The sequence below is a fragment of the Vespa mandarinia genome, chromosome 2, assembly GCF_050613455.1.
Source record: "Vespa mandarinia isolate Hongniang chromosome 2, ASM5061345v1, whole genome shotgun sequence".
Lineage (NCBI taxonomy): Eukaryota > Metazoa > Arthropoda > Insecta > Hymenoptera > Vespidae > Vespa > Vespa mandarinia.
Window position 1 is genome coordinate 9,227,083 of NC_140811.1, and position 16,143 is coordinate 9,243,225.

The 16,143-nt window shown below is 30.8% G+C and overlaps 1 protein-coding gene across 13 annotated transcripts in view; it reads left to right on the plus strand.

The window, feature by feature from the left end:
* LOC118450308 (uncharacterized) overlaps positions 1 to 16,143 on the plus strand; it is a 147,627-nt gene that overhangs the window by 46,711 nt on the left and 84,773 nt on the right. For 12 of the 13 annotated variants that reach the window (XM_085665015.1, XM_085665018.1, XM_085665019.1 and 9 more), the window contains 3 exons: positions 7,685 to 7,849; positions 7,982 to 8,080; positions 8,644 to 9,234. In XM_085665015.1, the coding sequence (XP_085521141.1) occupies positions 7,685 to 7,849; positions 7,982 to 8,080; positions 8,644 to 9,234 (855 nt within the window). Of the gene's footprint in view, positions 1 to 2,162; positions 2,255 to 7,684; positions 7,850 to 7,981; positions 8,081 to 8,643; positions 9,235 to 16,143 lie in introns of those variants that run through there. The other variant, XM_085665017.1, reaches the window with a different exon arrangement.

Consider the following 16,143-nt stretch of genomic DNA (forward strand, 5'->3'; position numbering starts at 1 on the left):
TTTAATGTACTGATTGACTGGATATATCATTGCATTAAATTGATGGCCTTGATTTTTTGGCATGAACATACATTGGCATAAATGACTCTAAAATCGAGTCGGAAAAACAACGAGTTGACGTTAATCCTGCGTCAAATTTCTTCGATTTCGATATTCTTTTTGGTGGTAGTCTACATCGTGGTGTTCGTTTCAACTACTGTTAACATGAACATCGTTCTTTCTTAAACGCATTGAAAGTAATCTGAAGAACTCAGAACCTTTTTGATGTTACAATATATCAAATATTCATAATCATTACATTCGTATACGTCTTTTTTTATAAATTAATTTGTTTGAAATTATATCGAGGTGTAGATATATTTATATATAAGACACATTAAATTGCTTGTGCTTTTGATTAATTTCATTGATTAAACAATATACAAAAAATCCTTCAGAGATCATCCATTACATAAAGTGGAAGAGCAAGATGATATATCCGAATTTACTGATGAATTTCATAATAGAAAACCCGTTCTAGGCCTTATAGTTTGAAAGTGCAATTAGGGAATATTTAGCCTTCATTTTAGAGGGAATAATGGGGAGTCAAACATCCCTAAAATCGTAGCCAAGCTAGTCATTGAAAGAACCATTGAAGGTGACTCAGTTTTAGTCTTTTTTCTCTTTTTCCCCCTCTTTCTTTTTTGGTCCGCCAAATATCTTGGAATTTACAATTTGGCCCATCTAGGTAAAACTTTTAGAACTTTTCAGTTAAAAGATAGTGAATTATATTTCCTTTTTTTATCTTTATTCCATTTTATTTTATATATGTTTCCAAATCTCTAAGGGCAATTTCGACTTAAAACTGATATTATTTTAAATCAACATTATGCCAATCGATATATAAATGAATACATATTTTCTCGGTTTTTTTTTATTATAAATATGGTAAATTTAGACTAAGATATTTTTCTTTCTCAATAATTAAAAACATATTTAAAAATATGTTTTTAATATTTAAAATATGTTATAAAATATGTTATAAAAATATGTCTCAATAATTAAAAACTACTTTATAAATAAGAATATATTTAACAATTAACTTATGAATTTACATTTTTATTCTAAGTATTAATATATCGTTAAAGATATCATCAGGTAAATTATATTTTAATAGCGATAGTACGCATTTTAAAGATGAGTACAATTTTTGCGTCATTGTGTAACAGATTAGAAGAAGCTCATAATTTTTTAATTATAAAATGAGGAATTTTGCTAAGTACAATTCGGTAAGTACAATTTAATGAATTTTTAAAAATGTATATTGTGCGTAAGATGGTGCTAATAGCTCTGTCATAAAACATTTGGGTCTCCGGTGTTGGTCGGTCATTAGAAATATTCTTAAGATGGTTCTTTTTATATGCGTTTGCAAAGCTTTATACCATGAATTTTCATGATTGCAATTTTTGTTAAATTTTGATAATCAAGAGCTCATTCGAAAAATAAAGATATTTTACACGAGATTATCTTTTCAGATTAAAAAGAAATATTTTTTTCTTTGTAAGAATCATAAACAAATTTTCAAGACAGAAGCTTAAACAAATTTTCAAGAGTAATTTTTCGGAAACAATGATCTCGTGTAAAAAATCTTTATCTTTTGAATGAGACGTTAATGGATTATCGAAATTGCACAAATATTTCGATGAGCAGAATCTATAGCGTAATAGTATCTTGCAACACGCTGCATGAATTTCATACAGATTTGCTTGTATCGTTACAGTATCTCATATCGAGAAAATGGTGCATATTAGTTGCGTCTTATTTTTACTTATCAGATTACTTTGGAAAAACGAATTAGTTTTTTTTAAATTATTCCTATGATGAATAAATTTATTTAGATGTATATCGTTGATTATGTTCCATCAGTGATAATAATCATTCAGAATAATGCAATATTTATTATCGCCATCTACTTGTTAGTGTTTTGTTTTCTTGTTACATTGTTTTTCCTTCAAAACTAATGAATACGTTTCGCTAGTCTTTCCGTGCATTACTTCTTTTAAGCCATTTTGGACACAGTTGTCTTTTTATATTTCTGACTCGATGTTCATACATATTCAGCTGTATTTCATTTATGTATGCTTATATAGAAATTTATTAATATTCCGATTAAGTCCGCAAATTGATGTTTGTAGGAGAAGCTATCTTTTGACGTATGGCAGATATGATCGTAATCAAATCTCAACTATGATCCTAATGGCCCATAAACAATATGGTAAGACAAACTAGGAATAAAGTTGCAATATATTTTGCAACGGGACATAAGTATATTTATTAATCTCTTCTATACAATATTATTACCAATTTATTATTATAATAGCAGATTTTAGGCAGATGCAAAAAAGTAATATACGTAACCTCAATCGAGTATAAGAAAAGCATCAATATCTCTCTACTACCAATCGCACGTTTCGTTCCTTTTATGGAGGTACGTATTGACTTCGTACCAGTTGTTTTATGAAATTCAACGAACGCACTTTATGTCTGATGTCTCAGCTTAGTTCTTCAATTCATGCGCGCTGACAGCGTAAGGGGTACAATCTCTTTACATAAGCATACACACCGATACGGTGAATCGTGAAAAGGAACAGGTTTTTCTTAATGCGCTTTTAGTTCATTTTATTTTCTGCATCTGTTGTCGCTGAAGCCATACATATTTCGAACCATATTAGATGAACAGCCTTAATCCCTAACAAATAGTGTATTAATAAAAGTTATAGGAAAAAATATAATTTTTCGATCGTCGAAATAAAAGATAGCACAGTTATCGAATAGACTGCATCGATTGATATCGCGACACTTGGCGTTTAAGATAGACATTTCGATGATTGCAACATCGTATTTTTTTTCATTCACGATCATACTATAGATATTATTAAAAAAAAATGGCGTTACGTAATTACATATTTTGGTTTTGATTTTACAACAATTTCCATACTATATCGGTTTCGATATAATTTTTCTAACATGACATCGTTAATAAAATAACAATGGTTTTAAATTTCTGTTTTCAAATACCTTCAAAATTGTAATAAAATAGAAAAACTACAAATATTATCGGTATTTTTTTATAATGAAATTGGTATTATAATGAAATCGGTATTTCAATATAATAGAAGTCTATGATTTGATTCATATAGTGTATTTATGATCAGCAAGACATAGATACACATGCTGAGACACCTGTGTCCCTACACCTGTGTCCTGACACGGTGTATTAACGTTAGGGTTGTATCTAAGGTTTCAAGTTGACAATTAGCGGCTACGTAATTGGAGAACGGAAAACAAAGTGGCGTAACCATAGTAACATCCGTGATCTTTCCGCTGAAAGACTCTGTGCCGCTGTCGTGACTGAAGGTTACGTACACTAACCGTTGCATCCTTATTTTATTCATGCAGTTTTCAGCCAACTCTCTCGAACTTCCATCTCTGATCCCAGATTTACTATACCGCTATACCACTAACCCTATTCAATAGTCTTTCCTAGCGCGTTGCCTCTTGAACAAAAGAGAGAGGAGAGGGGGGAACGAGAGAGATAGGGAGTGAACGTTCTCTCTTTCTCGTTGTTTTAAACAAGTATGATGGAATAAAATAAGTCGAGGAGGGTATCGGAATCGGAAATTTCAAGTTTCACTCAAGTTATACCCATTTTGTCAAACACCGTTTGTACGATATTCATTAAGAAATTTAAAATTAATTCTAATCGTTTCTAGACTTCGTGTAATCCTTCCAGAGAAGATCCTTTACATTCAAAAAAATTGTACGTAATTTAAGTTTTAGAGTATTAACGTGGCTTATATATCTGTACATATTTACATATATAAATAGTAGGATTTTACATTGTGGACGTATCTATAGAATTGCATGTATCGTATATAATTCAATAAAGATGAAAGTTAAGATAATAAAATGTTACGATAAAAAAAGAATTTATTTTAATTTTGTAAGGGATGAATAATCAAAAAATATTATTATACATTTTTGCAGTTTTCACGCACTTATTTTTTTTATCTATTTGGCGATGAATTTCGTGTTGAAAAACTGTCATCCTATATTTCTATGTTCTCATCTCTAGCACTATAGCAATGAAATACAAACTGAATTAAATATTCGAAGGCTTAATCGTGTCGTTATTGGTTTAGTATTAAAGACGCGTTTTCGCGAGGAGTAATTTCCGACAGATAAATAAGGATTTCTGTATGTCCCGAAGGAAATTTCCCCGTTTCTTTACAGAATTTCATCTTCCAAAGCCTTTTTCTCATTGACAATAGTCACAGTATGAATTTTTTTGAAATTTTTTGAGAGTTCTCTTGAGTATAGAGTATCAGACACAATGTACATATAAAGTTCGTTTTCTCGGAGATTCCCTAAGAATAATGTTATCGTTCCTATCAGAATATCTCATGATTCTTAGCTAATTATAACTTGTTAGATGTAATAATGTCGTATGAATAAACTTCGAAATTGTTATACAGGGTGTAGGTTTAGAGTATTATCATGAATGAACATAATAAATGTTAATAGATTTTTATTCGGGATTTGATATTCTTTCTAATTTTTATATAAAAGATATAGAATTTCACTTAAAAAAGAAAAAGAAAACAAAATTATTTTCGATAAATCTCTCTTAATATCATAATTTTCGTATACAACGATTTTCATAAAACGTTATTTTGAAATAACTCGAATGTTAGCTACTTATTTCTTGTACATCTTACGATATTATGCATATGAAATAGTCGTTTACATAAAAAAAATAAATATATACAGAATTTTCATTTTTCTTAATATAAGTAATTAATTCATTTCTGAGAATCTCTCAAGAATCTCTTAAAATCCGAAGAATTTATCATCGATTTAGAATCTTGTTGAAAAAGAAAAGAGATTTTCAAAGGATTTCACAGGGACGAAACCAAATAGGCTACTTCAGAGTCCGGTCGAGTTGGAGCCGCTAGCTCGTTAGAAGGTCATCCTTGATCGAGCGTCGCTTTGTTTTTTTCTTCACTGTATTTTACGAGGGGCTAAACGTCTCAAACGATGATATGTAGTGCAGCAACTCTCTCTCTCTCTCCTCTCTCTCTCCTCTCTCTCTCCTCTCTCTCTCCTCTCTCTCTCTCTCTCTCTCTCTCTCTCTCTCTCTCTCTCTCTCCCTCTCTCTCTCTCTCGCTTGCTCGCCAACAATGGAGTTGAGAATTTCTTCCCCATCCTAACGTTGGCACGTTAATATTGCCGTTGCTGCGAATGCAGTTTACACGCTGGTGCAACGGCCCTCGACGAGTCTTTGAGGCACATGAATAGGTCTCCCAACTAACGGAAGTGCTTTGTGGCTTTGATTATTCCACTTTGATATCGGGAACATCGATATACATCGCTTCTCCCTCTCTCTGTCTCTCTCTCTCTCCCTTCGTCTCCCTCTTCCTCTCTTGTCCGTTCGTTTCTTTCGACTGACACAGAGGGTTAGATGCCAAGGATGAAAAGCTGAGATTCGAAAAACATTTTCGAAATGAATATTTTCGTTGAAAGTTCTTTCTTATATTTTGCAGAACGATATTGTAACCTGTGGAACTTTCTTTTTCGATCTATAAACATTCGTTTTAATAGTTGAAAAAAGATAAATACAAATATCTCAATTCTGTTTATATTTCGAGATTTATTTAAAATAGGGAAAAGGATTAAACGCGAGGATTAAAAGTGTGGATTCAAACTAATTGGACAATATTAAATATTTCTCGTAAAGACTCGTAAGGAATATTTCTTGTAAAACTTTCGTTTCAAGTACTTTTGTAAGATCGTGTAAATCCAACTCTTTCGAGAGTATCATTCGTCTGGTTTCGATGTTGTTGTTCGGTGTTAATTGATATATAAAGCCTTGTAAAAGTTCGGTCTACATTTAATGGTTGTTTCAATATGTACGATACAATACATGACACAAGACACTATTTTCTATTTTTGCACGTAATTCGTTGAATGACTATATTCGAACATCTCTTCTCTTTTTTGTTTCTACTTCGTTCTTTCTCTTTCACATAAAAGAAAATTTCATCGTTTTAATCTAAAAATATCGCTGATAGGATGTCTCTCTCTCTCTCTCTCTCTCTCTCTCTCTCTCTCTCTCTCTCTCTCTCTCTCTCTCTCTCTCTCTTTCTTTCTCTCTTTTTCTCTCTTTTTCTATCTGTTTTCATCTCATAATTGATTTAGGTGCAAGTACGAGTAAGTAGCGAGAAGAAATCCCGTAAATTATTTATGTAGTAGTTACGATGTCGCGTATTGATTTTATGGTGACGCTGAATACGAGCTACTATGGTTGTATTATGAGGGTTAAAATTGTAATGTTCGTGTGTTAGAAAATTGTGGAAATGATTTTGGTATACGAAACTCATGGAAAATATTGATCGCACTAAGCCAACATAAAGTCTACATTGCAAAGTTGCCAGCTTACTTGAAAGGATCAAATTTTGTTTGATGTACTTTGTAATCGAGTTTGAGCTTCAAATTGGAAAAAGAGATCTTTTCTTTTCCTTTTATTTTTAAATCCTATTTTAAACTATCATTATTTTTGTCCTTGTTTACACGATTGAGTAGGGTTCGTGTTTCCACAGCACGTGATCTTTGCGCTTTTTATGTTTTATCTTTCATGCGTTGGCTTTGATAACAATGTATCGAACTAATTAACAAAGCCGGATGTGAAATAGCGATCATAACAGGTACGTCTGTACTTTCTATCTCTTTCTCTCTCTCTTTCTCTTCCTCTTTTTCTTTTTTTTCCTTATTTTTTTTTCTGTCAAATACTTTTGATTTGTTAACAAATAACCGATAAGGGAAAGACAGACATAGCCATCGGTCATTATCTTTTCACAATTCGAAAAGCTTTATCCTTTTCAACAAACTTTTCGCATCTCCTCGATTGCCATATCGAGAGAAAAAAGGAGAATAATCTAAAGGTAGTGCTTATAGTAGTTGGGGGAAAGTAATAGCAGTTGTTAGAGTTAGGTTACGTTAAAGACGCTACGACGTAAAGGCATAACTCATGTTACGTGACACAAGTGACGTAGATGTAATATCAGTGAGGGATAATGTAATGTCGTGTATTTCCTCAAGAGGGAAACCTCCTGATAACGGTGCTCATCTTCATCTCTGCCCGATATATACCCGAGGTAGAAATTGACGCTGATTGCATCTGGATATAAAAATTCCTTCTTTTTTTTTGCATCTGCACACGATTTTCCCAAATACTTCCGGATTATTAAATCGTAATCTAGATAATGTATATTTTTTTAACCAACGGAATTCATTCTTGAAATTAGATTTATTGATTTGAGATTAGTAAATAATACAATTGTGCAACAACCTTACCGACTTATTTGGTCGGTAAAAGTTCCGTTTTCTTTGCTTTTCTGTTCTACGATGGGGTGATAAGAAGGGGTTGAAAATATACATGTAATAAACCCTTGTCGGTAAAGGTCGATAATGTAGAAAATGATACTCTCGACTTCGGCATATCTTTAATAGAAAAAAGTGGAAAATCGAATTCTACTTTTCTAGTGTCGATAAAAAGGATAACTCGTACGATAATAATGATAATGTCAGGTAATTTGTAATATTTACTATCTTTAATAATCGTTTTTCTATTATTTTCTATTTATAGCTAAGAAACAAAATGGCGCTGCCCTTCGAACGAACAGCTTGGGCTCTGGCGCGAGAACGCCTCCTCTTGAAAGGAAAAGCAAATTTTCAGCCCTTGGTAGACTTTTTAAACCTTGGAAATGGAAGCGGAAAAAGAAATCGGACAAATTTGAGGCCGCTTCTTTATGTAAGCAAAAATAAATCGAATTAAATAGATAGAAAAAGAAAGGAGAGAGAGGGAAGATAAAGAATATAAAAAATATTGTACGATCCTGAAATCGTCGAATATATAATTGTTTCTTTTTAATTTTTTTTCCAGCCCTTGAAAGAAAAATCTCTGTACGTGCTAGTAGAGACGAATTGGTACAAAAGGGAATCTTATTACCAGTTATAAGATCGACATCGTTTCCGGAAAATGGTGAGTGTATTCAAAATACATATATACGGTCTTTTTTTAAGATTAAATTTCTTTCGAAATGATTCGTGGACGAAACGAATAGTAAAAAAAAAAAAATGAATGAAGACATTTCAAGATAGAACGAGTAATAATTGTCTTTCTTTTAAAGCTTCTTAGCTCATATTTGTTAAACAATAACCAACTATCGAATGAGTTGCTTAGTTGGTTAGTTACTTAGTTATAAATTTTCTTTAGAGAAACTAGAACTAACCGAGTTTAGAATGTTTAATAGTTATTCTAGAATTACTTAGCATGATAACGTAGACACATAGCTTAACTTCAACGATGTCTGTCAAGTCTAAACTTCATGACAAGCAATCTCTGTAGTTATGGATTCAAGAGATATACAACTTGATCCTTCCTTAGCTTTCTATGCAAATGCATCCATAAGTCTATAAGTATGCGTATGGAATTTCATACAGCTATTTGTCAGACATATTCGTTTAAACATATTCATTTAGTTGTAATAGGTGCATCTATCGATTAATTCAAATTATAAAAATTGATATTTTATGGAATTTCAGAAACGATAAGTGATTTGATGGACATGCAAAAACCACCGAGTCCTCAGCAAACTCCTCAGCAACAACTATCGCAGCAACAATCGCAACAGCAACAACAACAGCAACAGCAACTGCAACAACAACTGCAACAGCAACAACAACAGTCGCAACAGATTCAATCGCAGCAGCAGCAGCAACAACAGCAGCAGCAGCAACAACAACAACAACAACAACAACAACAACAACAACAACAACAACAACAACAACAACAACAGCAGCAGCAGCAGCAACAGCAACAGCAACAACAACAGCAACAACAACCACAACAACAACAACAACAACAACAACAACAACAACAACAGCAGCAGCAGCAGCAGCAACAAGTACAACCCGTTAACGTAGGTAACGAGACTGGAAGCACTTCTGTGCCAACATCGACTTCAACCGGTAGCTTGCAACAATCCCAGCAAGTAACACCGAGCACGCCGACCCCAACGACTGCCAATCCACATTCTAATGGGTCGCCCAGTAATCATTCGTCTCCTCACCCTCCACCTCATTATCCAGGAATACCTTCGTCCCAGGGAGGACAGACAAATGGAAATTCGCAAGGTAAGTCCGAATTCACAGACATTACTTTTCAAAGTACTAGAATAGTCTTCATTGATTCATATTTTTATGCATATTATAATAATACTGAAATATTATTATTATGGAAGGTAGCACGTTCATTCTTCTGAATGAACAAATTTATTAGAAGTTGTATAGAAACAGGAGATATTATGAGATCATTTGATGGCTTAATTATCGGTTATTATATATCAGGTTTATAAGCTTAGTGGTTGTAATCGTGATTTCGAATGTGCCTGCTCGATACTGGAGTAAAATTCTCATGGAATTTGTATTATCGGTTTTCAACGTCGTCCTATAAAAGAAATATTGCTTATTTTTGAGGGAAATATCGAGTTGTGGTGGTTTTTTTTTCTTAAGTCAGTTTCAAGTTCAAGATAAATAGATTTATGTTATGGTTCGATTTGATGTGGATATTAGTCAGATATTAAAGATATTAATCAGAAAAGTAGAATAATTAGTAGTCAATTTTAAAGATTATATTCGCTTTAAATTTAACAATAATAATAATTATTATTATATTTGGAATCAAATGGAAAACAAAAATTTTTCTCTTCTTTTTTTCTTAGCTATGAATTCTCTTTTTTTTTTTATGAAATACCTTTAGATCGGAACAACTTATTTTCGTGATTTCTCTTACGTTTTGCTTAGTGAAAAACTTTTAGTGAAAGGCTCTTAGTGAAAGATTATCGGGTTTTCTTGTTGCTGAAAAATCGAAGCCGTAAAAAACCATGTTATTTTTCGATCTAACTAGATCGCTGTTTTTTGAAATTTTGTTGAATTATTTACTCATTTTCTTTTACCTTATTAATAGAGATACATATTATCAAACGTTGGATTTTAAATGTTCTTTATTTATATATATGTCTGTCTGTCTGTCTGTCTGTCTGTGTGTGTGTGTGTGCGCGCGCGTGCGCGCGTGTGTATGTGTACATATATGTGTACGAGAAAGCATGTAGCAAGGACAATAAGCGATTTTATAGGATCCATTAAATATTCTTGGAATATCATTCCAACTTGAATTCATAATTGTATTCGCATTAATCAACTACTTGTTGCAACCAAACGTGTATCGATAACTTAGACTATTTTCGATTTCGTTATCATTTGTTAGTTTCTACTACCGTAGATCGTAATAATGAGAAAGATTTCGTAGTTAAAACGTCATTGTATTCGATTGATATTGATCGCTCGTTTATTGCTTCAAAATTTAATTGGAGATTAGAAATGATAGCTTGTTTTGTATCGATGATTGAGTCACTGTCTTGAATTAATTTTCGACGAATGATGTACATAGTTATTCTTCTGTATAATACATGATTTATGCAAGAGAATATGATTTCGAAAGACTCAAATTATTAAGTATAACATTCCAGGGAAAGTTCGCAGAAGTTGTAAGTTTTATTCGTGAATCTGTCGATCTTGCGTATTTCGAGCTTTTAAAGAACACAAAAAGCAAATAATAAAGCTTTTATCAATAGAATTTGACGGAATATACTATATATAGCAGTTGATAAAAAAGGATCTGATATTTTAAGGATTTAATATTACTCATTAGGATAATTAAAAAATGTTTGATTAACGTGGGTTCTAAAATCAACTTTTTCGATGTAAATTAACTTTTATTATTTATGAGCATTTGATATCGTGTGTCTCGTGGCAACATATTGAATATACACAGAGAAATTTGCTTAGAAATATACTAGTTCAAGGTTGTCAAGATAAGTTTATTATGAAAATAAGCAAAAACTGTTATTAATATAATAAAGCATATGTGTATATTCAATATACTGTCAAGGGACTTACGATATTGAACGCTAATGTATTAATTTATATTTGTATTTCATAGGGTTATTTACTTATGAATATTATTTACACCTGATATTAAATTCGAATATCACTTAAAATTTTAGATAAGACATTCAAGTCTTGTTTTTTTACAAACAATAAAAAAAACTTGTAATTGTAAATTATATGATTATTTAAACATAAACAATATGATTTATACCTTTTGTTCTATAATCATTGAGTTTCATAAACAAAAAATTAAAAGAAATTTTCAAATATTGCTTCATTACAAGCAATAAAGAAAATTATAGTAAATTATATACAGAATATAAAAATGTGGATGTCAGGGCATGATAGAGGGATACTTCAATATATACTTCAATATTCAATATTCAATATTCAATATTCAATAATCAATATTTAAGATATACTTCAATATATTTATAATGATAATATATTTATAATGATAAATATATTATGATTATAAATATATTGAAGTTCGGAACTATTTCCCTATCTTGTAGTTTTCGTAACAATCAAACAGGACACGAGTAATACAACTGATGTCACAAATTGATTTATACAATTTTCAGTGTCTCTTTATTATTAATACAATTCTACGCTACTGTGCACTCGTATCTCTGCCCTTTAATTGATATTTTAAATGAAACTTCAAGAAAATAATAACCCAATAATTCTGTTAATTAATCAAGTAACATTATGATTCTTATCTTATATTGGATCCTTTAAAGGTACTTTCTCCTTTCCTAGGATCCAAATGCGCTTATTTTTTTTTAAACATTCTCATTCGAACGTAACGGACAATTTAAATACGAAAATCTTTATTCAATATTAATATTAACGTAAATATTAAAATGATTTTGGTTCGAGCTCTCCATACAACAATATATAAAAAAGAAGATAAAAAAAGAAAAGCAATAAGAATAAAGACGAAGGAGACGATTCATACATTTCACTTGCTGCTGAAGCTCGGATGAATTTACACTCATATGATAAGGACAACAGACAGAAAGGGGAGTAAAGGAGAAGGGGAAAGGCAAGAGAGAGTTAGTGATGGAGAAAGGAGCCGGGGGAATAGTTCGTTGTGTAGAGAGATGCAACAGAGAGTAAAACACCGCTGTCGACACAGAGCAGCCAGTTGCTGTTGTTTATACATACATACATACATACATATACACATGCATATATACCATATGTATGTATAAACCATATGTATATATGTATATATAGACTTTGTGTCTGTCCTCCCCTCGTGGTTACAAGAACCATGAGCGGCAGAGACGCGATCGATACCTCCTGCATACACTAACACGCTTATCTACGTTACCTCTACGTATGTACGTATGTTTGTATATTGTTATATATTTGTATTTTTGTATATATATATATACACACATACACATATGTATGATCAATATAATGTGTTAAACATGAAAAGAGACGGTTTAACGATCTTTTTTTTATACGAAAGTTTGATAAGATACTTTCATAAGATACGCAATGTAAGTACACGTCTAATTAATTTTATGCCATTCGACCTTTTTTTCTCTTATATGTTGTCCCAGTTAGTAGTTTTTCTTTCTCTGTCTCTATTTGTTTTATATATACACATTATATATTCTTTTTTGTTTCATTTCATTATAAAAACTGATAATTATTCGAAAGTTCGTGGAAAAAGCGAGATTATTTTTTAAAAGAAATATGAAGTTTCATGTATTTTTGTATTATAATTTTTAATCTTCTCGTTTTCTTTTTTTTTATATCTTAGTGCGTGTATATTCTTATAAAATGTCAGGGACCTTGCCGCCTTTTGTTTATTTCTACAGTCAGTGCAGACAGCTCGAAAATAAACTTCTGGGAAGTTTATCAATGCATTGCTAATTCTAATCTCCGTAACTTTCAAACAAGATCCCCTTCTCCTAAGTATGTTTGTGTGTGTGTACAATAGATAATAGGAATAATAATATCTCATAATATAAACATTATTAATAATTATAAGATTCTTAGAAACAACTTAAGAACGAATTACATTTTTTCAATAAATGGTACAAGAACATCCTTATTATAGTAATTAAGTAATTTAGAATCACACTTAATTTCTTATAACATCATGCAATTTCAGTGTTCAGTGTTCAGTTCTGAAATTCAATTTCAGAAGTTACACATACATATAGTTTCTTTTTATATATCTTTTATTATATATATATATATATATATATATATATAGTTTTATTTCATTTTCATAAAATTAATTGTTACTCTGTATCTAAAGTTTTTCTTATTTTTTTTGAAGTATAAATTATACTTATATTTAGTATAACTTATAGTATAATTATACTTGTATAAATAATACTATAATTTTGGCATCATGTAATGTTTTATATACACGAAAAATATTTGTATAGAGAATTAATAAGACCTTATAATTAATTTAATTAATTGAATTGAAATTTTCAAAAACATTTCAACGTTAATAAATTATATATATATATATATATATATATATATATATATATATATATATAGATGATTATAGTTCATAGAAATATATTTAAACATCACAAATAATCGAATTGAAAATCTAAGAAATATTTTAATGTTAATAAATCATTTTTATTAAAAATCGAACACATAACGACGATTATAACGAATAAACTTCGAGTCAATTCGTTTGCAAATATGGAAGATTGCTTTTTAACACAACCTGTACTCACGGCTAAAGTATGCAGAGGATCCTGAAAACGTCGACAGAGTGCAGAGCGGTCGATATCTACGGAGGGTTGATAGAGGATTGTCGTAAAACTTTACCTTAACTAACATGGTGTGGACTATCCATGGTAGTATTATCGATTAGAAGAAAATTATTCCCTAAAATCTTTGGAAAATCCATTTCAAGCCATTTCATTAAAATGATGGTCACAATGATAAAACTCAACAAAAGTCAACAAATCTTTGAATTGTTTTCATAATGAGATTGATGGGTATAACAAAATAGATTTTTAATTGTCTTTTTTGTTTTCTTTCGTGAATAGAAAAGTAAAAAAAATTTGTTTGATTATTAGATAGAAAAAGAAGTGAATGTATCGGTAGACAATTCTTTTGGTAAAAATGAGAGAGAGAGAGAGAGAGAGAGAGAGAGAGAGAGAGAGAGAAAGAGAGAGAGAAATATAGGAAGGAAAGAGAAAATGGAGAGAAAATCGGATTGCCATGCAAACGACGAAGGAATCACTTGACGCCTACAGAAATTTAATTCTCTCTTATAAACGTCTTCCGCTAAAGTAGCTATCCTCCAGCTGCTCTTCTTCCTCTCGTATATAATTAGTGATACATTTTCGCTTCGGCATGATATGAATTTTCCTGTTTAAGGTAATGCAGCCACTAACAACTATTGCAAATTTATAACCGTATGTATTTATATATATACATGTATTTTTTATATTTTTTGTATTTTATATACAGATATATACAATGAATGTGGAAAGTATTCGTACATTGATCAATTTGAAATAAGACTTCGTAATTTATTAACTAATTTTTTATAAACAATAAATAGGTACATATTTTCGCAAAATTCTACAGTGGGTATAGTTAAAAAAAATTAGTTATTTGTGTAATTTACAAAATTATGTTTTATATATATATATATATATATATCGTATATTTTATTAATTATATGTATAATTATATGTGTATGTATATCGTATAATAATATACATATGTATATATACATAGTAATACTATATCCAAAAAAAATGTATACATCGTGTGTGTGTGTGTATACACATAGATATACGTACATATATAGGGTAATCAAATAATCGAAGGTGGTTTCTTTAAAGAAATCTAATTTTACAATTTTGATTTAATTTTTTGTTTTCAGAGGAATCAGATTTTTTTCTGTTGTACTGACATTGTCAGTACACTTTTTATATTTCCATCAAAATATCAAGAAAAAAGTCGTGAAAGAGAAAATTTTGCTCTTGAAGTTTTTCGGCTATTTTTTCGATGAATCGCAAAGTTTCAAAGTTTCCCCGGATTTTATCTATTTTTTTTTTTTTTTGTTTATTCTTTCTTTTCTTCTGAGAATAAAAATATAAAAGTGTTTCTTAAATTTTTTCCCTTTCTTTCTCATATTTGTATCTTACACATATATATGTCTATATATATTTAGTTTTGTATAACTTTGCGTGTCGAATGCCATACATTTAATTATACGCATCTGTATATACGTATTTACGTTTAACCGTAATGTCCACTGTTAATTTCGTTCTACAAGACGTTTATGAAAATAGAGAAGCGATGTTTGCATAAAGTATGAGTGGTATAATGCGACTAGTAGTTACATATAAAAGCTTTTTCGAAATCTTCATTACACTTTACTTTCTAATTTATTATTTTTGATCATAATGTTTGTATTTCTGAAGTTTCAAAATAACTAAGAGTAATCGAAGCATACGATTCAGTTTGTATTTTCTCTCTCTCTCTCTCTCTCTCTCTCTCTCTCTCTCTCCTTCTCTTTCTCTTTCTCTTTCTCTTTCTAAATATTTAAATTGAAGCCGATTACTTCTTAATAGAGAGAGAGAGAGAGAGAGAGAGAGAGAGAGAGAGAGAGAGAGAGAGAGAGAGAGAGAGCAAGAAAGAGAAAGAGAGAGAGGAAGGATAAATGGAAATATTTCTCTAAGACAAATCCATTTAATGGAATCCATATTGTTTTATACTCATTCGACTTTGTTGCTAAAATCTGAAATGCAATGACGATGGTAATGATAATAATAGAAAAGGGTGGAGAAAAAGGAATATTTTGATGTTACGATATTCTGTAATTTACAATTTACAAATTGCTGTACACATTATACACCATCTTCTCTTTTTAAAAGAGTAGAGTTTTGACTTCTTATCGGTGGTCGTGTCAAATGGCGGAAGGTAAAGACAAAAAGAGAGAGAGAGCAAGTAATAACTCATTCATCCTAAAGAGCTCGAGTGCCACGAATAAGTGCATATAGTTGGGTTTTTTCATATTTTACAATATACCGACCTGGTTTCCTCCCCCCTGTTGGGCTACCCTTTTAATCCCTTTACTAC